Below are 25,306 nucleotides of genomic sequence, written 5' to 3' on the forward strand. Positions count from 1 at the left end.
GGACTGAACCCTAGGAGTGGAGTGGGCAACTGTATGTATGCGTATACTCGCCACATTTATATGGATGGATGTGCAGAAACACTCTGTTTAGAAACATACAGACACACAGGGGGTTGCTGGTCAGTGGTATTATATAGATAGATTTGGAACTCAATTTTCTTCCCGCTCAGTCTCCTGGGGATACTGCTCCATGGCAACAGTATTTGTCTACTCCATTAACCTAACGGCTGCAGAGCCGTTCATTGTGCGCATGCACCATAACTGATTTCTCCCTGTAGAGGAATATTTACCCCAGTTTTACACAGCAGTGGGCTCCCTGGACACTCATTCTCTCCATCTTCTGTGATCACCTCCTTAGGTTATAGCTCCCCTAGAAGCCGGGTGGTTGTGTGCAAGGATGTGTCCTTTTTATGTTTAGACTCAAGACGCCTTCCTGGCAGCTCTAATAATCTGAGATGTGTTCAGTAGGGAACAGCTGCTGACCTCAAGGAGGAATCACTGGGGTGTCATTCCAGGTAAACCCTGTTCTACAGGAACCCTTCTGAATACAGGGCACCTATCTGGGTAATAACTGCTAGAAACCGGGCAGAGGTTTGGGTCAAATCAGAAAAGTCCAAGACAGGAAGTCATCTGTCGGGACTCACTCCAGGACTCACACATGGAGCCACAGGCGACTTCTGAGTGTAAAACCACTCTGTTTCCACACAGAGCAGAACAACAGACCAGGCCTGCAGGCTCTCCAGGAGAGCTGCTAAAAGCTTATTACGTCAAATTCTAAGGATGCAGCCAAAGGCAGATGTGCTTTTGTGAAATGACTGTAATTAACTCCAAATCTTTCCCTGCACTTGCTTTCCGCTGGCTGGATTTGTCATCGAGCTGTTAGAACAAGCCTATGCCGTACGCCAGATTTCTTCCCTTTACCTGTCTTTCCCAGCAAAAGCATGACCCCGTCACCTGTCTGGGCACATCCCGAGTGTTTGGAAGGTGTCAGGGCATCCTGCATGTTCAGTGGTAACCTTGAAAATAACATCTATCACTGCCAGGTAATTGGCCGGCAGCCTCGGAGAACTTCAGAATATTAAGAGATGATGTGTTGAATTTAGTCACAGTGTCCTCAAGCACAGGGACATGTACTGAAACGCCCTGTGATTCAGAAGGGAAAAAAGGAAAATAGCAAATACAGAGCCATGCCTTAGATCCTGTTTTATTTCCATCACTATAAACAATTCAACCCAAGATTGGACCCACTGCTGGGGTTTGACCCACAGAAATTATAGGTCAGCAACACTCATCCAGGGAGACCTAGTCCCCTACACCAGGGTCTTAACCACCAAGAGATGCCAAGAAAGTACCTGATAGTCCAAAGTTTTCAAAAGCGTCTGAGCTGGTGATCTGTACGCTCTTCTGTTTCTGCATCCAGGGGCCTTTACCATGGAAGGCCCCTTGGCAGAACCTCCAACCAGGCCAGCCACCAGCAGTTTCTTCCTTTTCTGCTCAGTGAGTGATGCTCGGTCCAGCCCAGAGTCCAATGAGGAGGGTTTTCTTGCATGTTGTGGCTGAGATAAGTCATTTTATCCCAGGATATAGCAGGTAGATGTGAAGAGCTGATTCATTAGAAAAGACCCTGATGCAGGGAAAGATTGAAGGCAGGAGGAGAAGGGTACGACAAAGCATGAGATGGGTGAATGGTATTACTGACTCGATGGACAGGAGTTTGAGCAAGCTCTGGGAGTTGGATGGACAGGGAAGCCTGGCGTGCTGCAGTCCAGAGAGTTGGACACAACTGAATGACTGAATTGACAGCAGGTAGAAGGCAGCCTCCAGAATTTATGCCAAATTCCCATTCCTCAAATCACCATATTTCATAGTTTGTTATGAGATAATTGCCCCCAGACCTATAGGCCTGGGCATGATGTTAAAACCAGAGCTTGGGAGTGAATGCCAACTGGTTCCCCTCGCCCTCCCCGCTCTGCCTGTGCTGCCTGCTGGCCTCTGCTCAGAATGCCGTGTAGTACTTCTCCGTGGTGCTGACGATGTCACTCTGGTCCTCCAGCAGCTGCAGCACCTGCTGCAGCACGGGCTCACTCAGGCCTGGGCTGAGGCTCAGGCGGGCACAGGCCAGGACGTGCAGGAAGTGGCAGCCCTTCTCCACGTCTGTGGGAAAAAGGGAGTTGGCGCAGCTTGGACACACCCGTCAGACCCTCTTCTCTCCCCCCACCCCCCTGTGCTCTCCTCTACATGGAAGTCCTTCTCTGTATTTCCTGAATCAGAACCTGCAGCTCCACAAGACCTCCCCACCCGCCCCGATGGTTCTGTGCACACTGAAGCAGGAGATGCACTGGCCTATCTTACCAAGGACAACAAACCAAATCACCTGTGCTCAGGCGTGTGCCAGGGAACACTGCTCGGGGACACAGGCCTTCAGCCTCCCAGGATTCCCAATCAGTAACTGTATACTCATAACCCCGTGGGGTTGTAGCGCTTGATCATCTTTTTCTCTCGGGAAATCACATGTACAGGTGCACATATTCAGTGCTAACCCCCTAGCTTCCCAGGTGGGAGCCCTCCTGAGGTGGACAGCAGAGCCAGCCTGCAGCAGTCTCCTTATTCCTTCCGTAAATCCTGGACCATGGGACTGCAATGGTGACCTTTGGCCTCTTCTCACTCCTCTCTGCCTAGGCTTCCAAACAGTCTGTCTGTGGTGGCTGTGTTCAAGGAACTTCTCACCCTCTACCAGAACAAATGGGACCATTTGTGACAGTTCAGGGTGACTGACCACTTTCCTAATAGAAATCAATCATTTTGCAATAGCGGTATTCATACTGAAGTTATGAGGATCATGAAATCAATTTAGTGGGTTGTGATTAGCATTCTTTTCTTACCAAACAGACTGAGGCAGACCAGAATATGAGATTACAGAATGTATTGCATTTTTAAGTAGGATAAATATTAAGGTAGGCTAAATATTAGTTTATATTCAATTATATACAGTTGAGGTAAAATGTATAATGAAATGATATAATTTATTGGGTCATGACATAAAACTTATTTGTAACACTGAGTCAAAGTCAAACCTCATTCCTGGAAACCAGCCCTCCCCAGTTTTCAGCACAGTCAGGCCTCTCACTGACATGTGCCTAGCACTTGGCCCACTAGCGCTCTGCACAGTCACTGCACATTGTTTTCAGATGACAGGATGCTTTAGGCTCCAGGGAAGTCCTGGAGGGGTCGTGGTGATGGGCAAAACATGGCTGTGGCTTTGGGCAAGTCACTGCATCTTCAAGCCAGGTTTTCTGACCAATAGGGAGAGGGACTGGAGGTGGGGGCACCTCTGAGGTCCTTCCCAGCTGTTAAGGGTCAGGGCTGATCACAGGTAGTGGGCTAACAAAGACTTGTTAATTCTGACCTCTAGTGGCTACTCAACTCATTATTCCTACCAACTGGGGTTACTGTTGGGAAACTCCACTGGTCTCCACATTTCCAGGCTGTTTCTTCAACATTTGTTTAATCAAAATTTCCTGAACACCTACTATTAATACATGTGCAGCACTAAGCAAGCAGGAACAGGCAAAGAGGGCAGATGGAGAGCAGACTCTGGAGTCCAAGGGACTTGAATTCAAGTGCTGGCTCTATGACTGGGGCAAAGTGGTCCCAGTTCCTCATCCCGCATCCTCACGGATAAAATGGAAGAAAAGCACCTGCTTCACCTCTGCTTGTGTTGATGAAAGGAGACTCACGGTGGGTGCTTCATCCTTGGAGAATTTACTTATCGTTATATTCATAACCTAAGAAGATGCACAAAACCTAGTCTGCACTCTAAAGAAGCTTCAACTTTTCCCAAGAGGGAGAGTTGATGATGGGTAGAGAAAGACACCAAGCAAAGCTGGGTTTGCACACAGCAGAGAGGGAACACTAGGAATTCCAGCACTGCTCAGCTTGGAATCTTAGTTTTTGTAAGACCTGGGTGCTCAGGCTCAGGGCTCAAGGTGATGTATAGGCATGTATGTTCAGCAGTGCTGACTGCCCCAGAGGTCTTAAAGGACTTCTTCACAAAGGCCATTCTGCTATCTGAGGGTTGTGTAGCAAGGCTGTTCATAGAGGGGTCTTCCAGTTATAGGCAGAAAAGGACTGGCATTAGTTCTTTAAATGTTTACAATTCACTGGTGAAACCATCAGGTCCAAACTTTTCTTTGTTGGGAGATTATTTACTACTGATTCAACCTCCTTACTGTAGATCTATTCAGATTTTCCATCTCTTCATAATTTAGTCTTGGGAGGCTCTGTGTTTCTAGGAATTTGTTCATTTCATCTGGTTATACAATTTGTTGGCATACAATTGTTTACAGTACTTTTTTAGAATCCTTTTTATTTCTGTATAATCAGTATTGATGTCCTCATTTTCATTTCTGATTTTAGTAATCTGAGTTTTTTCTCCTTTTTTTCAGTCCACCCAGCTAAATGTTTAGCAATTTTGATGATCTTTTCAAAGAAGCAATTTTTGGTTTCCTTGATTTTCTCTATTGTTTTTCTATTCTCTATTTCATTTATCTGTGCTCTAATTTTTATTATTTCCTTCCTTCTATTAGCTTTGAGCTACTTTGTTCTTCTTTTTTAGTTCCTTAAATTGTAAACCTATGTAAGTGTTCTTAGCTATAAAGTTCCCCTTTATGCCCGGCTTTTGCTGTGTCCCATAAGTTTTGGTATGCTGTGTTTTAGTTTTCATTCATCTCTAAGTATTTTCTAATTTCTTCTTTGGTCAACTGGTTAAGAGCATGTTATTTAATTCTCACAAATTTGTAAATTTTTCAGCTTTACTTCTGTTATTGTCTTCTAACTTCAAAAGATACTGGTCAGAGAGAAGATACTTTGTATGATATCTATCTCTTAAAATCTGTTGAGAATTACCGATGGTCTAACATGTTCTATCCTGGAGAAGGTCCCACGTATGCATGGGAAGAACATGCATGTGGTTGTTAGGTGGTCTTCTGTGTGCACAGGTTAGATCTGGCTGACTTATGGTCTTATTTAAGTCCTCTGCTTCCTTATCTTCTTATCCTCTGCTTCCTTATCCAGTTTTTCTATCCACTATTGAGAGTGGAGTACTGAAATCTCCAACTATTACTGTAGAACTATTTATTTCTCCTTTCAATTCTGTCAGTTTTTGCTTCATATAATATTCCGATGGTCTGTCACTAGACACATAACATTTAAATTGCTATGTCTTCTTATCGAACATTTTATTAATATATAATATCCTTCTTTGTTTCCTGTAGCATTTTGATTTAAAGGCTGTTTTGTCTGACATTAGTATACCTGCCCCTGCTCTCTTCTTCTGAGACTCCCATAACACATACGTTGGTCCATCTGATGGTGTCTCACGGGTCCCTTCGGTTCTGTTCATTTTTTTTTTTCAGAGCCCTGTTGATTCTTCTTCCTGTTCAAATCTGCCTTTGAATCACTAGTAAATGTTGCGTTTCAGTTCCTGTCCTTGTCAGAATTTCTTTTTAGTTTTTCTCTTAATCAATATTTTCCATTTTATTAACCCATCATTTTCATGAGCATCTTTAAGACAGTTGTTTTAAAGCCTCTGTGCAATAGATAAGCCATCAGGTCTTTTTCAGGGATAGTTTCTGTTGCTTTTTTCCCCCTTCCTTTGAATGGGTCATAGTTTCCTGTCTCTTTGTATATCTTTCGCTTTTAGTTGAAAACTGGACACTTGAATCTAACAATGTGGTAATTTTGGAGATTAGATTCCTCCCCTTTCCTGGTGGTAGCTGTTTTTTTGTTATTGTTTCTAATTTTTTTCAGTTGTTGTAGGCCGTCTCTGAGCCAAGAATAGCCTGAGATGGAAACCTAAGGTCTTCTCAGGTCTATTTCTGAGTCTGTGCCTTTTCCTGGGTATGTAAGGTCACTTTCTAATTTTCCCCATATATGCAGTTGATTTTGAATGTCTTAAGTCTTTCTTTTCTGGCTCCAAAAGGGGCAAAAAAAAGAAATGAAGGGTTTTTAAAAAGAAGGGTGCCAGTCTTTTTAAAATCCCTTGGAAGTCACCTCAGCTGTTGGGTGAGGCAGGCACAGCAATGGGAGGAGGTGCAACAACGGCTACCCACCTCTCTGTCCACAACTCTGTGATCAGAAGCAGTAATGAGTGACCAGAGCACAGACCCCTGACACACGGAGGACTGGGCCCTTTCTGCCCACCCTAGATCCAGAAACACATGCACAGCTGCCTGCTATGTAGTTGGAGGTATGGGATGGGCAGCCACTACTAAGATTTGAATCTTGACTGGAAGCAAGCCTAATTACTGTCCAAACCTTCCTCTGGAAGTTGCCAGCCTTTATAGATACTCTAGAGCTCCAAAATAGCTATAGCAGACAGATGGGACTGCTGTGTAAGCGGAGGGAGGGGTTTTTGGTGTTTCTCACTCTTCCAGCTTCCTGAGTTTATAAAACACCAGTTTATTTCTTCCTTATAACAAGCCACAATGTAGGTACCATTAGTATCTGTTCTGCATGTAAAGAAACTGAGCCACAGACTTACCCAAGGCCACATATTCAAAGTGGCAGAACCAGGATTCAAACCCAGGTAAGGTGGCGCCAACAGCTCGCTCTTTACAACTATGCCACATGGCCCATCTTTAGACAAGCCTAGTACCAGTGCTTTAGGGACTTAAAACTGGCCTGTGTTTATGATCCTGTCATTATTGTAGGTTTACCCTTTGCTAAAATACTCATCAGTTCAGCTCAGTCACTCAGTCATGTCTGACTCTTTGCGACCTCATAAGTGACTCTAAAGATTTTAAGTTCTCCTACCAATCATTGATGCTTTTGAACTGTGGTGTTGGAGAAGACTTGAGAGTCCCTTGGACTGCAAGGAGATACAACCAGTCCATCCTAAAGGAGATCAGTCCTGGATGTTCATTGGAAGGACTGATGCTGAAGCTGAAACTCCAATACTTTGGCCACCTCATGCGAAGAGTTGACTCATTGGAAAAGACCCTGATGCTGGGAGGGATTGGGGGCAGGAGGAGAAGGGGACGACAGAGGATGAGATGGCTGGATGTCATCACCGACTCAATGGACATGAGTTTGGGTAAACTCCGGGAGTTGGTGACGGACAGGGAGGCCTGGTGTGCTGCAATTCATGGGGTCACAAAGTAGTCGGACACGACTGAGCGACTAAACCCATGATCCTGTCATGGAAAACTCAATTCTGTGTTTTGTTTTAAAGGTTAGGAATGAACTAAAGGTTCAGTTGTTGTAGTTGAGTTGCTCAGTTAAGTCCAACTCTTTGCGACCCCATGGACTGCAGTACGCCAGGCTTCCCTGTCCTTCACCATCTCCTGGAGCTCACTCATGTCCATTGAGGCAGTGATGCCATCCAACTATCTCATCCTCTGTCATCCCCTTCTCCTGCCTTCAATATTTCCTAGTATCAAGGCCTTTTCTAATGAGGTGGCTCTTCACTTCAGGTGGCCAAAATATTGGAGCTTCAGTTTTAGCATCAGTCCTTCTAATGAATATTCAGGGCTGATTTCCTTTAGGATTGACTGGTTTGAACTCCTTGCAGTCCCAGGGACTCTCAAGAGTCTTCTCCAACACCAGAGTTCAAAAGCATCAATTCCTTGGCATTCAGCCTTCTTTATGATCCAACTCTCACAGCCATGATTAAATAAATGGTCAAATATCTGTCAATACATATGAAAGTGAAAGTGAAGTTGCTCAGTTGTGTCCGACTCTTTGCAAACTCATGGACTGTAGCCTACCAGCTCCTCCGTCCATGGGATTTTCCAGGCAAAGGTACTGGAGTGGGTTGCCATTTCCTTCTCCAGAGGATCTTCCTGACCCAGGGATCGAACCCAGGTCTACCTGCATTGCAGGCAAACGCTTTACTCTCTGAGCCACTAGGGAAGCTATCAATACATATAGTGAAATATAAAGACAGCTATTAAAAAGGCAGGTACTTAATACACACACTGTTGCTGAATGACCTCTAGAACGACCTCTAGATTTAAAATATAATGTATAGAACATTGAGTATTATATGCTAAGCTTTATTTAGGCATTTTAGGAAGGATAAACTACACAAATGTGTTTTATAAATGCATATGACATCTCTAGGATACACCAGAAACCAATGACATCTACTACCTTGGAAAGGGAAACACAGAGCCTGTGGCTTGGTGCTGGGAGGAAGTCTGACTTTTCTCTGTGTGTTTTTGTACTTTTTTACTTTTCACCCTATGCATATAATATTCTGAATGACTTTTTAATGTCATAGGTATTTCTTATGAAAAGGGGTGGCTGCAACAGACTCTAAGTCCCTACATGATATTTTTGTTGGCATCCTGTTATCCATGCTCCAGAATTCGTCTCCTGGGAATTCACTAGTTTCAGGGAACTGGCTTATCATTTTTAGAGGCTCCCTTTTATAGACTGACTAGCAGAGCCTTGACAGACATACTCACCAAAGCAGGACCTGGCCTGTGGATTAGAATTGGGTATAAAATCTGCCATTTTATAGACCCTCAGGTCACCCAGGCTATTTGATTCTCCTAAGAAAGGTAGCTTGAATTGCTTTCATTTGCTTCACCAGGCCCTAGGATTACTAATCCTTTATCCACCCTGTTCCTAATATACATCAAAAGAAGAATCTGGCCAGATGGCTTGGGACTAGCATGAGTGCAGGCATGTCACCTGGGAAGCAGCCTCCCCTCTCATCCCTTCTTGGTAGAAGAATCGTGCATTTCATTGCTCTAAAAAGCTCTTCAGTTGTGGACAGGCAGTTTCCCCTCAATGCAACTAAAGGATACTTTTCCTTCTTGTTCTGAATGAAGCGAACAATAGTTAAGAAACCTTGCATCAAATAATAGATTGCTTTCAGTTTATTTTAAGAGCTGTTATCACACCACTCTGGGAGGTGACCTCATGGGTCCTCAAAGGCTAAACAGGGCTGCATACCATCACCACCAGGGCTGGAGACCTGGTCCTGCTCCACCCACTGACTCAGCCTGGAAAAGATCCAGGTCTCAGGCATATGTGGCTTTAAGGACAGGAGGTGGACCTCTCTGGAAAGAAAGCAAGCAGCGGGAAGAGACCTGCCTGTGCTCCTTAACCAGCCTTTCTACTCTTCTTCTGGCGTCATTTGTTGACATATGCCGACATTTGTTCTTAGCATATGTTTACAAAAGGTAGACTGTGAAAAGTCACCTTTAAGAGTGGTCAGTTTACACAAGATTTAAAGATAAGCCAAATGCTTTATTTCTAACTAGTGTGAAAATGGCAAAGTCTGTTCTCAGACTATCTACAATTTGAGTTTCTAACCACTAGGGGCTGACCTAACTCCACTAAACCCAACTCTTTCTCTACACCATTTCTCTTTTTAATCAGGCTTCTAGATGACTGAATTATACTCTTCATGAACTGTAATGTCTAGAACCACTCCTCCCAACACTGAAGGGCCTGACGGTAGAAGAGAGGAAAAAATCAGGTTTGGGTTTAGAGACAAGAAGTCAGAGCAGAACAAGGAATAACACAAATTTGGTGGTGTTGGTGGTAAAGAACCCACCTGCCAATGCAGGAGACATAAGAGATGTGGGTTCAATCCCCGGGCCGGGAAGATCCCCTGGAGGAGGGCATGGCAACCCACTCCAGTATTCTTGCCTGGAGAAGCCCATAAACAGAGGAGTTTGGCAGGCTACGGTCCATAGGGTCGCAAAGAGCTGGACACGACTGAACCAACTCAGCACGCATACAAGAGACTATGAAACCAGAAAGACGTCAAAAACTCCGAGCCTGATGACTTACCTCGCTGTATCAGAATCACCTGAGGAGTTTACTGTCTAGCCCCACCAAGTGAATCAGAGTCTCTGGGGCTGGGACCTGAGCGTGGTATGTTCATAAAAGCTCCAAGGTTGACTCTTAGATGTGGCCCAGGTCAGAACAATTGTGCGAGGCTAACACTCACTTGAGCCAGGAGAAGCCTGAGCTTCCGAGAAGGCAGGTGTCTGAACCAGTCACGCCTCTAAGCTGTTACTGGGAAAAGCCCTAGGTTTCCTAACCCTCTGTCCAGTGCTCTCCAGGAGGGAACATTTCCCCTTCGAAGACACTGGGATACATGGATATTACACCACTTACGATTTGGTTTCTGGCATTCTTCTTGAATGATCCGGTGGATCTTTCTGTGCAATTCTTTGTCTTCTCTCGTTACCTAAACAGGAAAAGAGAGTTTGGAGAGAAAGGTTAAGTGACAGAGAGGCTGTGTCACCTACCCTCCCAAATTAGTATTTAGGGTAGCTCCTAAAGATTTCATAACAATCATCATCCATTTGCCACCAATGAGTGTGGTTTTCGAAATCAGGCCTGTTGTCACATCAGTTCTATCCCCAAGCAGCTTACTGCTGTGTGTGTGACCCACAGACATATTCCCATGGGAGGTGGTTCACTGGGGCCAGGATAGAAAGAAAATCTGGAATCCCCTGCTTTTAAGGAGCAACTTTCTTCTTAAATATTTATAACACATGCATAAAATTTCTCTTATTTGTTGTATTTTGGGGGGAGGCACAGTGATCAAATCCCAGGACTCTTCCCTCTTGTGTTTCTTCTTGGGTTTCACGTTCCTTCACCCAACCATAGGGAAAAATAAAAGAAATAAAACTGCAAGGAAAAGCTAGGGAGAGAGTAAGTCTAGCCATAAACGGAAACACTGTCTGTTCTCAAAGGCAAATATAACCTGGGTTCCTTTCTCAGCTGGCTCAGGTAACAGGGAAACAGCCACCAAATGGGCTTCACCATCACATTCAGTAGTAAATCTAATGACAAAAAAAGAGAGAGAGAGAAAGGAATAAAGAAAGGAAAAGAGGAAGAAAAAGAGAGAGAAAAAAAAGAAAGAAGTGGACAAACACATACGTCAGGAATGCACCCTGGGCCGATGAGACATGGAATAACCAGATTTAAGACGGCGATACTGACAGGGACCCGTCTGTGGACTCATGGGGTTGCTGGAAGATTAAGGCAATGTGGGAGAGCTGCTGAAAGCTGGAAAGCACTAGACAGACAGAGGACAACGATGCCCCTGAGGTGATGCCCTCAGGAAAACAGAAACCTAGGGCCAGGGTTGAGGTGGGGGCAGGGAGTGAAGTCAGCAAAGTGGGGTGGTTCTGCTGAGGAAAATATAGCTATTATAGCTGGATCACCTCACTCCAGCTCAGACTGATTCACAGGAGGAAGTGCCCCAGCCCTGCCACACCTCAGCGCTGGATGGCTGCCCACGTCTGCTGTTCCTCAGGAAGAGCTGCTTCCTACCAACCCAGGAGGCCACGCAGAGCCTCATGGGAGAATGCAACAGTGGGGATGGGGGTGGGGGCTGTTAGGTGAGCTGCCCCACAAGAGGCAATCAACTTCCCTGCCCCCCCTCCTACCACCCGCCCACTCTTATGCAGAACGGAATACCCTTTCCAAAAGTTATGAAATAGTATTTAAAACATATCTTAATTTTAAAAAACTTTCTAAAACAGGGGAATCACTAGAGTAAGTCAACATCAAGAAAATGTCCTGTTAAGTAAGGCTTCCCCTCAGGAATCATGCTGTAGAGAGTGAGGCTTCTGGGTGTCCTCAGGGTTCTGCTCTGTCTTCAGAAGAATCACGTGCTGCTCATTCACATCTATGCTACCGACGTGGACGTGGATATCACTGTCAGCTTTGTTCCTCCAGGATTAAAGTCAGGCAGTGGGAGGTGAATTTTAACTCTAAGTCTGAAGGAAATGGCAACCCACTCCAGTGTTCTTGCCTAGAAAATCCCATGGACAGAGGAGCCTTGCAGGCTACAGTCCATGGAGTCGCAAAGAGTCAGACACGACTGAGCAACTTTCCTTCACTGAGGCAGGCAAGCACTTGTATCCCTGGCGGGAATGGTAATTGTTACCACCTTTGGTGGAGCCAAGCAGATTGTACTGACCCAGACCTTAAAGGTACATGCCCTCTGCTCCAACCATTCCTCTTTTAAGAGTCAATCTCACAGAAATACTTACAAAAGTCCACAAAAAGACAGACATAGCAGCAGTGTACTTGAGAACAAAGGATGGAAACAACATAAAAGTCCATCAGCGAGAAGTGGTTAAATAATTGATGGCAAGTCCCCATAACACAGACTACCATACAGATGTCAAAAAGAATGAGGCAGACATCCAAGGACTCACGTGGAAAGAGGCCGGTGCCGTGCTATTCTGGTATCCAAAAACGTACAGACTGTTATTTAGAGCAGTGGTTCTGCACTGTACCAAGGGATACTTGGCAACGTCTGGGGACATTAAGGTTGCCACAACTGGGCGTGCAGCTACTGCTCTCAAGCGGGTGAAGACCAAGGACACTGCCAAACATCCTACAATACAAAGGACAGCCCCCACAACAAAGAGTCAACTGGCCCAAACAACTGAAGTTGAGAAATCCTGATTTAGAGGATGATCACATTTTTTTTAATAACAGGGGCATATATTTATAAGTGTGCAGAAGAATGTACTGCCAAAAATGATACCAGAGGAAAGATAAAGGCCAGCTTCCACTCCTTAGGTACCTCCTTAATGACTGACTTTTAAAAACAGCAAACAAGTATTCCTAAGTAATATATATTTGCAAATGGAAGCTAAGGGAAAAGAAGTTACACCGCAAGTCTCTTACATAGAATAGGTTATCAAAACCACCATCTTTCTGGAAAACGAGCCCTTTTTCCTGCAGCAGCTTTACAGCATTCCTAAATATACTGTGAATTGCTCTGGAAGTGGTGTCGTTCTTAAAACCCATCTGTAGGAAGGAAAAAAAAGAAGTTAAGTCCCATCTTATAGCACTTGAGGGCAACTCCCTAGACCAGCTGGTTATAAATTCACCCAACAGGCTTTTTATGGTAGAGTCAGAAAGATTCAGGTATGCAAGGGTCTAGCAGGACAGTATTTAATGAGGGCTGGGAAGTCTGCTCTGGCAGAATCACACTTGATAACTGTTCTACCCCTTAGTTTTTTGTTTAACTTAACTCAATGATAGGAAATGGAAAAATCAAGATGAAAATCTTTTTTTATACAGAACAAAAGATTCTATACACATTGGCTCACTTCTTTGATTAAAACTGTTTTATCAATTTTAATATGGCCAATATTAAATTTTATAACAACTTATTTACAATATTAAAATTTGTAAATAATCCAATTTACATATGGCCACAATTTTAATTTAAAAAGTGAGTCAATATGTATAGAATCTATGGTTCTGCATAAAAAAATGAAAGATTTTCATATATACATATGTGTATATATATTATATATATATAAGGGAAATCAACCCTGAATATTCATTGGAAGGACTGATGCTGAAGATGAAGTTCCAATACTTTGGCCAACTTATACAAACAGCCGACTCATTGGAAAAGACCCTGATGCTGGCAAAGATAGAGGGCAAGAGTAGAAGGGGACGACAGAGGGTGTGATGGCTGGATGGCATCACGGACTCAATAGACAGGAGTCTGAACAAACTCCAGGAGACGGTTAAGGACAGGGAAGCCTGGTGTGCTGCAGTTCATGGGGTCGCAAAGAGATGGACACAACTTAGTGAATGAACAACAATAATACCACTTCTTCCTAAGGACATCAAAGAATTTAATACACATTGAAATAGGTTAGGGATTCCAACACATAGAGAGTATTAAATAGACTCCTTATTTTAAATAGAGGATAGTGAAGGCAAACAGCCGTGCAGAGACCTATCAAAGGGGAGGGGCCATGGGCTGAAGGCAGACAGGGTCCTAGGGGAAGCAAGAGAGGCACGAGGCTAATATTAGGTTGCTCTCTCTTCAACTTCGGTATCCCTTCCCTTCTCTAAGTGTGCCTACAGAGGTTACCAGGTCATCCTACTTCTTATTTCAAGGAAGCCACGTTTTCCACCACATCCCACCATGGTTAATCAGATTGCGGGCTTCTTGAATTGGGGACTCTGTGCTTCATCTCGGCCACCTGCTCCCTGACACACAGTGGGTGACCAAAAAGATGTATGTGCCACCAGTGGAAAGAAATACCCTGTAGAGACAGGAAGTAGCTTTCTAACTATTCCACTAGGGATTTTCAGTTCCTCCCTGAAACAAAGGAAGTGGTGAGTAATACCTGTCCTTCAAGGTACATACCCATTTTTTTTTTTAAGATGTGGCCATTTTTTAAAAGTCTTTATTGAATTTGTTACAATGTTACATTTTTGGCTTTTTGGCCATGAGGTATGTGGGATCCTAGCTCCTCGATCAGGGATCAAACCTACACCCGCTACACTGGAAGGCAAAGTCTTAACCACTGGACCACCAGGGAAGCCCCCAGACCCATTTTTAATGTGAGAGAAATCTGTAAACAAAAAAGTTCAGAGAGCCTAAAAAAAGAAAAACATGGCAAAGCGAAGGCAAAGTCCTGCCTCTCTAATGGGACAGCACCCACAGATGCTGAAACAGAAAGTGTACCTCAGATTTTCTATGATGTTCCTTCAAAGTGACAGGTAGAGAAAATGCACCCCAACATGGCCTCCAGTATTGACAATTCCATCCTGAAAGAAACCTTTGCTTCCTAGGAGAGGCCTCCCAGACAACATAGTTTGAATTTAATAGATCTTGGCGACGTTTCAGAAACATGCTCTCCTGGGCTGAAGAGAAGAGTCTAACTTTCTTGATTATATTCAGAGTTGAGGGTTTTTTTCCTCAACAGAACAGGCCTAGGGAACCTCGGCATTAGAACCTGGGTCTGAGAGTTGACAAGCATTTCAGGTAATGACAGCATCCAATTCTCTGAAGGGAGAATAAGGTTGAGAAATACTTGATGACTCCCACAGGCAGAAAAGCTATCTGGGTATGTTTAGAATAAACACCTCATCCAGCCATCCTCGGCCACATGCCTTTTTATTCAGGGGGGAGCTGGGGGAGAGCTTTTTCTAATTTCATACATGAGTGCTCTTACTTAGGAAAAGCAATGATCAACCCAACAAAGGCTCCCCCACCACAACTCTATACAACTACTTTATCTTCATAATTCTAAGGTGATTCATCTTTAATAGAAAGATCCTAAGGGTTGAGTTTATTCCACCTCTTACCAATATAGGAGTAAATTGGAAACTGACTAGAAATGCTTTTACGTGGTTATTCCTGTCATTGAAAATGACTGTTGATTATCCCCAGACCATACAGGAAGCCCGGTTCCTCCTCCCCGAGTTCAGTGAGACGGAGCAGCAGGAAGGGAGGGTGTGAGGCATGGGAGAGTAACAGCAGTTTCAGCTGTGAACCAGAGGGGCCCAGCAGAAAAGGCTCTCTGTAAATATCAACAATGCGTGAAGCTTCCTTTCCAAAAACATTTGCCTCAGCTGACCTTGGGATGTAATTCCCTGCTGGTTGTAAAGACATGGTCCTGAGGATAAAACCCCAGTGGCCCTTGTAGCTAGGAGGTTTCCCTGGCCTGAGAGGTGTGTCTGTCTTGTCTTTTCTAAAGAGCAGTGACAGACTCATCCCATTCAGGAAATCGAAACTGCTCAGAAACAAAACCAGTGACTGGCTGAACGGGCTAAGCCTCCGCAGGCCTCTCCTGGTGGCGGGTCAGGAACTGGGTGGATCTCTGAAGTATATATATAGTCTTCATTCCCAAACAAACTCAACATTTATCCAGCTGTCAAAGAAACAATGGTTTTGCAAGTTTGCTTATCATGTTTCTGGATGTGCTAAGATGGGCCACCATGGACAAAAAAAGAAAGGAGGAAAACATTCAAACCCACTCTTCCCACCTTCTCACGTATAACACGATCACAACGATTTTCTGTTGTTGTTAAGCTTTCATCTGTATGACTACAGAAAGTGCCAAAGGATCTAGGGTTTCACCATCATTGTGAAGCGTCTTAGGTCTCCCAGGCTCTAGTGAACAGAATTCAGTGTCACAACACTGACCTCCCCAACCAGAGCCATGTAAGAGAATAATTCATAATTGATGGAAAAAGAGCTTCCAGAGACAAAACAGATATAGCGCCATATTCATTGCTTTTTAAACATACAGCACCGGGCAGGCACGGATTTCTGCTCTGAACATTTACAAAAAGATAATCATGCCAAAAGTCCCCTTTGGAATGTTCTGAATGGAGGGGCTTTCTAGTCCTCAGTTCTCCCGAGCTGGCTCACAGGAAGAATGTGGTCTTTGCTAAGCTTCAAAGTTTCCTTCTAAACATGCCAAGAGAGTGCTCAGAAGTCCTCGGAGGCCAAGCTGGCACTGAGCCTCTTCTAAATGATTAAGTGGGAGGAAGGTCACTTGTGCTGTCAGTGGACAGCTGGGGAGCTAGCCCTGTGCAGAAGCCACAGCGGTGCAGAACAAAGCGGCCAGCCCTGACCCACCCCACCTCGGTGTTTCCTGAAACGGTATCCCTCACCTCCGTGTATGAAACTGCGGGTCACTGGGCATGCGGCCTGGTGCCAGGAAGAGATAATTAGGTTCACGAACGAAACTGAGAAGCAGTGGTCGCACTCAAGGTGGGGATGGGGACCTGGTATCTGTTCCACCAGAATGCTGTTGTTGTTTAGTCGCTTAGCTGTGTCTGACTCTTTGCGACCCCGTGGACTGCAGCCTGCCAGGCTTCTCTGTCCATGGGATTTCCCAGACAAGAAGACTGGAGTGGGTTGCCATCTCCTCCTCCAGGAGATCCTCTGGACCCAGGGACTGAACCCACGTCTCCTGCATTGGCAGGCGGATTCTTTACCACTGAGCCACCAGGGAAGCCCTCCGTCGGAATGGTGAAGAATAATCATATTGCCTCGCAAGGGTTATCACGCCAGCCCTGCTGCCAACGACAAAAGACTAGAAAACTCTGAACAGTCCAGGAACGACCAGACCCCTTAAGAAACTACGGTACACATAGTAAAAGATCATTATGGACTGGCAAATATGTTCACATGGTTGGGGAAAGGACCTACAGGACACACACACAATGAAAAGCTACGTAGATACAGTGTTAAGTAGGATACCATTTGTGTAAAAGAAAGGATACAACTACTTCTAGTTTATGTGTGCAGATTATCTGCAGAAGGATATTCATGAGCCTAGTAATGGCACTTGTCTCTAGAGAAAGGGGAGGAGGAGGGAGGATGGGAAAACTAGATACTTTCAGGGACTATTTGAATTTTTATTTTCTATTTTATTTAATTTTTGTTGCTTGTTTCCTTTTATTTTTTGGCTATGCAGCGACGCTTGTGGGATCTTGGCTTCCCAACTAGGGATTGAACCCGGGCACTTGGCAGAAAAAGCTCCGAGTTCTAACCACTGGACTGCCAGGGGATTAACTTCTGAGCTACCTGAATTTTTAAAACCATTCATTCTTTCTATCAACAAATAACTGTGGAGAACATACTTTACACCAGCTCTGTTCCAGGCCCTTTCTAGACAGCAAAGAAAGAGACAAGACAAAGCCTCTGCTCTTAGAGAACTTAAATTCTGGTGGAGGAATAGACAGCCAAACAAATAAATACCAGTGTTATCACGAGATGTGGAAACAGGGTCATAACACGGTGAGGAAGCTGATGACTATTAGAGGAGAAGGTCAGGGAGGGCAAGAAGGTGACATTCAAGCAGAGATCATTCCCGGTGGAACAAACAAATACAAGTCGTGTTACAACAACGAAAAAACTGAGGAACTGTGCTGAAAGGGAAAGCCTAAAAGCAAAGTCTCAGATAATTTTTAATTCCAGGCCAATAAGTAAAGACCAAACAACTTAAGTTCACCCTATAACACTGTGGGTGAAAAAACAGGGATTGCTATTTCTAGGACAAATAAAAAATTATTTGAGTGTTTCTTAAAATTTTTGTTTATAAACCAGACTGAATACAACTTGTTCTTTATTCAAACTCCTAACACAGGACAAGTTAACCTTACTATGGAGAAGAGAGAGCAAGTCATTAAAAACCTTGGTTGAAGTTCAAGAATCATCTTGCTGTTCAAAAAATAATTTTGCAAGAATAATCAGTTCTTCTCATCTATTTCCCCCTTCTTTGGCTCTTGCTGAAATTAAATGTCTATCTCAGTGAATACGAAGTACTATGAACCTTAGACTGTTTTTTTTTTCCTACCCAAAGATTAAGCTTCATGAGATTAAGGAGGGGAAAAGGGCACGTCCATTCTCCTTTCAAATTCTCAGTGGTCAGTGACCTTTCCAGAATAGAATCAACATAACCTCCACACTCTGAGTACACCCTGTGAGTCTTAATGCCACAGTCACGTCTACCCACACTCTCCAACTGCAGATCTGGGGCAGGGGCCTTGATTTCTCACGTGGGCACGCCATACTTACTTGCCCAGAGCAGGCGCTGTGAATCACAGGCTGGTTGGCAAGGGACAGAAGGGACTCCACAGTTTCCAATTCCTGCTGGTAAAAGGTTTGCACTCTGTTCTCCACAAGGAACTCTTTGGCCTTTTCACTCAGCAGACATGTGAGACTGTCAAGGTCCAGGGTGCCAGGATTGCTGCTGGGGGAAAGTTTGAACAAGACTTGCAGAAAACTATTAATATTACGTTTGTTCCTTTTGAACGTGCATGAACCTGAAACGGGATCCCCAAGTGACTCAGTGGTAAAGAATCCACCTGCCAATGCAGGAGATGTGGATTCGATCCCTGGGTTGGGAAGATCCCCTGGAGAAGGAAATGGCAACCCACTCCAGTATTCTTGCCTAGGAAATCCCATGGACAGGGGAGCCTGGCGAGCTACAGTCCAGAGGTTTGCAAAGAGTCGGATGTGACTGAGCGTGCACACACGAATGGCTAGCAAGTGACGTGTCAAAAGGACGTGTGTTTTTCACATAAGGGGCAACGCACGCAGTGAACACTGCATGGTTATTTAAAAGTATGAGGCAGAACTATGGGAACTGATATTTGTGATTTAAGAAAAAAAAAATCAAGCTAAAGAACAGTATGTGAAGGACAGTGCCATTTTTGTCAAGAAGCAAATGACAACCCACAACATACGCAGGTGGATATGCATGCTTGTGTGTGCGGAGAACAAACAAGCCTAACAGGATACACGCTGCGACCCTGCACCGTGGTAACCTCTGGGGAATGGCACTGAGGCGGGAGACAGGAAAATGGAGAACTTCCACTGTTTACACAGGTCTCTAGTTTGGGGATTTTTTAAAGTAAGTTTTTGGAATATGTAATCTATAAGTATGTCTATAAGGTTAAAGGATACACGGTAAAGAGTCTCCTTTCCACCCTCCTCCCGGCCCCCATCCACCCACCCCCAGCAGCCACTATGGCTATTTCTGTCTTCTCTGAGTTCTGTGAGGCATAGAGTTACAAACCACATATATTCTGACTCCTCCTGATTATTTGTCCCTCTCTCAAAGAGAATAAACTCCTCTCTGGCTGAGGTATTGTTTCCTTGATCACAGTGAGCCTTGGTGCAGTTTTCTTCAGATTTCTTGGGGTTCATGGACCTTCTTAGATCATCTGTGAGTGTTCAGTTCTTATCAGACTTGGGAAATTTTCATCCGCGAATTTTTCAAATATTTTTTCTCTGCTCCCCCCTCCACTCCTTCAGAGATTCCAATCACACATGTATGTTCCTTCCCAGCACCTCAGAACATCTGCACTGTGACCTCCTTCGTGTTACAGATGAGGACGCGGAGGCATCTGGACAGTGACAGACTTGCCCGGGGCCCCACAGGGAGGGAGTGGCCGGCTCAGGCCCACCCCAGCATCTGGGATCCCACTGGCTGGCTCACACCCACAGCACCTGCAGTCCATGCCTTACCTCAGTGCCTCATCTTCCTGTAGGGCAGGGCTGTGGAAGGGCTGGTCATACACTCTCCTGTAGATGGCAGGCAGCTCCAGCATCCTTGCGATCTGAACGCTGCACACCGGGTCATCCACTTTATCTAACGAGCCATGGAAACAACACTGAGATTAGCTCTTTCCCAAGTCCAGACTGCTGCTTGGGCAACAGTAAATGGGGCCCTGGGTGGGCCTTCTTCCTTACGGATGCCCAGGATCACACGGTCTAGAAGCAAGCACTAAATGGTCTCCGGCCATCCCATGAGAGGGGAGGCGATGCCCGAAGTGTCACAGACATGACCAGAGTAGACCAAGGTGAAGGAAAGCATGCAGACATGTTCACGCATCTGGGACCGTGGTGGATGACTGGGGCTGTCCTTGAGATTTCCAAGTGCAAACCAGCCAGATCAGTGCAAAGGGCATGGCTCAGATGACAAAGCACTGTCATGCTTCCGATTAGCTGACTTCCTCAGTGGTGCTCCAGAAATCTCCCGTCATTTTCAAGACTATGAACGCTCCTCCCCAAATGGATTCACACTAAAAACTTCAAAGTACTTTAGAGACTCTACTATGTTGTCCAAATAAAATGTCAGCCATATATGATAAATCACTTATTTTCTTTCCCAATTTATTTAAAGTTACTTCTCTTCAAAATAAATAAATGCTGATTTTCTTAACGAATCATGTTGCAAATACAATTTTTTTCTTTAAAGCTTTTTATTTGAATTTTTCAGATTTGACTTTTTACTAAATGAGCTTACTGGACACATACACAAAACAACAAGCAATTGGGCAGAGATACTGAATGCTTACAATAAGTTGTGGCATGAATCTCTCGCTCTCCTCTGAACATGCGGATGTGGCCTCTGACCCGGATAATGTCCCCAATTTCTAACTTTGCTCTCTGTGCAGTGGTCTCTTGCAGCTTCTTAAGCTGAGAGGTTAAGCTCAGCTCTCTTGCACTTGGAGCAGCTGTAGCTGTTAGGGCCAGAAGGAAAGAAGGAAATACACAACACGATCACTCCATCATCTTTGGGAGAGAGCTTGGGGTAAGACAGACACAAAACATTTATTTATTCTACTTCTGATTGGTTGCTCGACTGTAGGAAATCTGAGTCATCCTTCAAAATCCTCTACTGAATAAAAGGCATAAGCTGTAATTATTCAAAGGTCTGGGTGACGGGAACAGAGTCTGGTGGGAGGCTGGACAACCCAGTGTCCAGTGTCTTCTTTCCTCCCCCAACATCACCTGTGCAAAAGGCTTGAGCTGAATTCTGTGTGAGTTCAGCTGGGTTTGGTGGCAATAGCTCTAAACAACCCTTGAAAAGTGTCCTTGCAGGGAGACAGAATATTGGCCTGAGGGGAAAGGGGCCCAGGAGTCTCCATTCGCAGTTGTTTATGGGGAAGGTAAATCTGCCCAAGGCTGGTGTTCCACTGAGATACTCAATACCCTAATCTCTCTCACTTCTCTTCTTTGTTGAGTAACTAGGCTGACTTCTTGCTCTCTCCTGCTTTCGCTCACTTCCTTACACACACACACACACACACACACACGTGCACGAACACTCACACCATTTAAAACTATAAATGTAAGCAACTTCAAGAATTTGCCTGCCAGCGCAGGAGATGCAAGAGACAGAGGTTCTGTCCCTGCATCCGGAATATCCCCTGCATGAGGAAATGGCAAACCACTCCAGCATTCTTGCTTGAGAAATCTCATGGACAGAGGAACCTGGAGGGCTACCATCCACGGATTTGCAAAGAGTCAGACAGACACAGCTGAGTGACTGAGCAAGCAACTTTATGGTGAAAACAACCCAATGCACACTCAATTCTAAATAATTTCCATCACTTGAATTTACTTCCAAAATGTATTAGTTAAATAATGAAAATCAGAATAGCCATGAATGTTCAGGTACTGCCAGTGCTGTTCTGAAGACTTCATAACCTATCAGCACATCTAATCCTCACAACTACTCTTATTTATTATCAGCCCCATTTTACTAATGAGGAAACTGAGTTACAGAGACGTCAAACAACTTGCCCGCAGTAAAATGATTGGTTAGCAACGAAGCTGGAGTGTGAATTCAGGCAGTCTCTAACCCCAGAGCCTTCCTGCTTATTCTTTATTCTCAGCTGCTTGTGCCATGAATATACTCATATTTTCCATAGTTACAGCTAGTGTGTATCAACAATTTTGTGTTGTTTTTCTGACTAGCATCACTTCAAATACACACATGTATCCACAGAGTCTATACAATCCAGCATTTGAAATAACAACACAGCATTCCGGCGTGTTCATACGCCACAGTTTCAGATGGCTCTAGAGATATTTCCTCTTTCTGCTTTCGTAATTTTTTTTTGTTTTGTTTTTTATCACTAGCCCTGTACAGGGCTTTGAGGTCAGCACTTGGGTAATGGAGTCAGACAGACCTGGCTTGAACGTCAGGTCACTTCCTGTTAGCTGTGTGACCTTGGGCAGGCTGCTTAACCTCACTGTACCTGTTTCCTCAGTTCTGTTGTGGACCTAACAGTCCCTCTCACACATGGGACTTGTTGTGCATGGTCTTAGTTAATCCTTACATCATGAGCTTAGCATAATGCCAGATCCACCACAGGAAACATTCAAAAAATGTCAGATACTTACGAAAAATGAACAATTAGGCCCTCAAGACAAAAATTGTGCTTTCCTTGGGGTCTTTCATTGGGGATTACTGGATAGAAAAGGACAAACAGGTTTAGAGTTCATTGCATACTATCAGAATGTTTGTCAGAAAACAAACAAACAATCCCCATTCTTCTTCTTTTTTTTTTTTTTCATTCTTCTTTTACAAAGTGTCACCAGCAAGGCATGTAGCCTTACGGCTCCTACGCTGGCTTCAGTCATTTGGGTTTCTAACACCTTAAAAAGCATATAATGATTCTATAGCATTTCATTTGCTTTTAAATTGCCAGACAGACTATGTGTTTTTATATAAGATGATCTACTCTCTGCATTTCTTCATGCATAAGCCCTTCATCTCTTTTGAACATTTTATGTTTATTTCTGAAAAAAATGCAGGGAAGCTTTATCAATAATGCTTATTACATCCCTTTTCCACATTCCAGTGCTTTTTTTTAATGTTTATTTGATTTCATTTTAATACATAAAATTTTGAAAAAATTGTTTATCTCTTGTCACCAGTGATTGCTTTCTTTGCTTTAATAGCTAAACATATAAAAGAGCTTAACATAGATTAGCCCCATACTTATTGTGATAAATACATAACTCTATCTTCTTTGGGTTATTTTATGTAAGTTGCAGGACAGTGGTCACAGTTACCTCTTTTTAAATATTGTTATCAACCTGAACATCAACAAATAACATTTGTTAAATGCTTACTTATTTCCTATTGTTGTATTATTTCTGCTTTGTCATATACTAGGGTTCCTATAATAGAATGAATAATAGTCTGTTGATCAAATTTTCTGCTTTTAAATCTAATACAACTGAGATAACCATGGCTCTGTAACGTACAAAGGCATTACTTTTCTCTTAATACACTGACTATACTAAGGGAAAAAGCAACCCAAAGAGCTCGGAGAACTCTGTGTAGACCAGTAACCAATAGCTTGGAATCTAGACACAATCAGTTTAACGTTACTCGACTTACTGGGTTTCTTCAGAAAATACCCACGTATTACTTTTTAACAGGTTATTCTGTCTAGGTTTCTATCTTTAAGTCCTCTTCTATTTAGGCTGAATTTTAAACATATTTATAAATTTCACTGCCATGATTCAGATGTTATAGGTAATAATAAATGATTCATATAGCACTGCTGAAATGATCAGACTGAGAGCTGGTCTGAGAAAAAGAGGCTCAGCTTTCATTTAAAGGGTGAACCAAATTGCTGAAAGAACGGCTCAAGCTGTGTAATTTAATGAGTATAATGAGGTAGTTGGAGTCTGACAATTTCATTTTAAGTAGCCTATTCCACTCCGAAAGATAAATCCCCTTTAAAATTCTAATATTAAATGCCAAGCTTTCTTAACTTTTCTCATAAGCTGAGTCCAAATGGTACATTCAATGTGACATTTATAAGAGTTGATATTATATTTTTACCCAGATACCAACTGGAACATGATTTCTGACTTAGACTAAATTTTGTTTAAAAAAATTAGTCTTCAATGGCCACTTTCCAGTGGAAAGCTTTAAAACTGAGGGCAATTAAGTTAAAAGGATAGAATGGGCTAGTTGGGAACAATTTTAAAATATCACTTCATATATAACATGAGGATCACTTTCAGGCTTTCTCCTTGTACCCTTACCCTCACTTTTTATTCTCAAAGCAATTTCTAATTAAGGCTACTAACTGTGACTACTCATCTATTGGTCTACTTACAGTTATTTTTAGAATCTCACTTTCAGTATTAATAGACATTTTATCTTAAAAATTACTAAGAGTTACATAATATATCTGATGATATGATTTTTTTTTTAAATAGTTGATTTTTAAAATGAAAACAATGTCTAAAAACAGCAGTGTATCAATGACAGCCCATGGACCAAATCCATCCACAATCTGTTGTTATAAATAAAGTTTTATTGAAACACAACCATGACCCTTTGTTTATGTACTACCTGCAGTCACTTTGGTGTTACAGTGGTGATGTTGAATGGTTGAGATGCAGACCATTGGGCCCACAAAGCAGAACACAATTTTGTCTGGCCCCAACAGAAAAAGCATGCTGACCCTCAGTCTAAAGACAGCACATTGAAACTACCCCTTCTGATTGAAGATCATGACAATACAACCACAAACCTGAAAGTAATTTTAATACCCTGGACATACATGAAAATTCAAATATCTGACTGTTTCATAGGTCTATTTCATACCTTGTGATGAATCTGCATAAAAACCTGTTGTCTCCCTTCATTTTTTTTTTAAATCCACAAAGCTTCCTCAGCTTAGTATTACCACTGATACAAATGTTCCCAAATTAGGAAATGGGAATATCAAAGTTATAGGAAAACGATGGTCAAATTCTAAATGTAAATACATCCAAAAATTAAGCAAAGGAGCATCCCTACTGGTCAGTAGAGTCAAAGTAGGGAGATGAAATTCTGACAGGTAATGTCAGGGGAAAAAAAGAGAAGAAACTACTCCAAATGTTACACATTCTCACCATGTATGACAGAAGGACACAGATAGCACACGTTAGATATCAGAGCTGGCAATAGCTACTGAATAACCCCAGTGCACACGGCACCATACTGCACATGCTGCAGAAAGAGAGAAGTAAGAAATAAGCGAAGTCTCCATCGCTTCTCTAGAACCAAAAATGATCACCGCTATTGTATAATACATGTATTCTTTTAATATTATGAATTTAAGCAGCTCATAAACTACCTAAGGACTACTAAAACATATTCAAGAAATTCCAAAAGATGTTTCAGTTAGAGCCAATGAGTTCAATACAATTTTAAAGTTCTTCCTTAGTTTGTATTATTTAATG

The 25,306-nt window shown here is 43.3% G+C and overlaps 1 protein-coding gene across 24 annotated transcripts in view; it reads right to left on the reverse strand.

Moving 5' to 3' along the window:
- Positions 1-1,188: 1,188 nt before the first annotated feature.
- The window catches only part of STN1 (STN1 subunit of CST complex), a 37,172-nt gene continuing 13,054 nt past the window's right edge, over positions 1,189-25,306 (reverse strand). For 6 of the 24 annotated variants that reach the window (XM_069567023.1, XM_069567016.1, XM_069567015.1 and 3 more), the window contains 6 exons: positions 20,623-20,787; positions 19,790-19,913; positions 18,335-18,506; positions 12,676-12,798; positions 10,138-10,210; positions 1,189-2,154 (listed from right to left, as the gene is read on the reverse strand). In XM_069567023.1, coding sequence (XP_069423124.1) covers positions 1,997-2,154; positions 10,138-10,210; positions 12,676-12,798; positions 18,335-18,506; positions 19,790-19,913; positions 20,623-20,787 — 815 coding nt within the window. In that variant the 3' untranslated portion in view covers positions 1,189-1,996. Of the gene's footprint in view, positions 2,155-10,137; positions 10,211-12,675; positions 12,799-18,334; positions 18,510-19,789; positions 19,914-20,622; positions 20,788-25,306 lie in introns of all 24 variants that reach the window. The other 18 variants (XM_069567013.1, XM_069567019.1, XM_069567012.1 and 15 more) reach the window with 3 other exon arrangements.

Source organism: Ovis canadensis, chromosome 22 (assembly GCF_042477335.2).
Source record: "Ovis canadensis isolate MfBH-ARS-UI-01 breed Bighorn chromosome 22, ARS-UI_OviCan_v2, whole genome shotgun sequence".
NCBI classification, from domain to species: domain Eukaryota; kingdom Metazoa; phylum Chordata; class Mammalia; order Artiodactyla; family Bovidae; genus Ovis; species Ovis canadensis.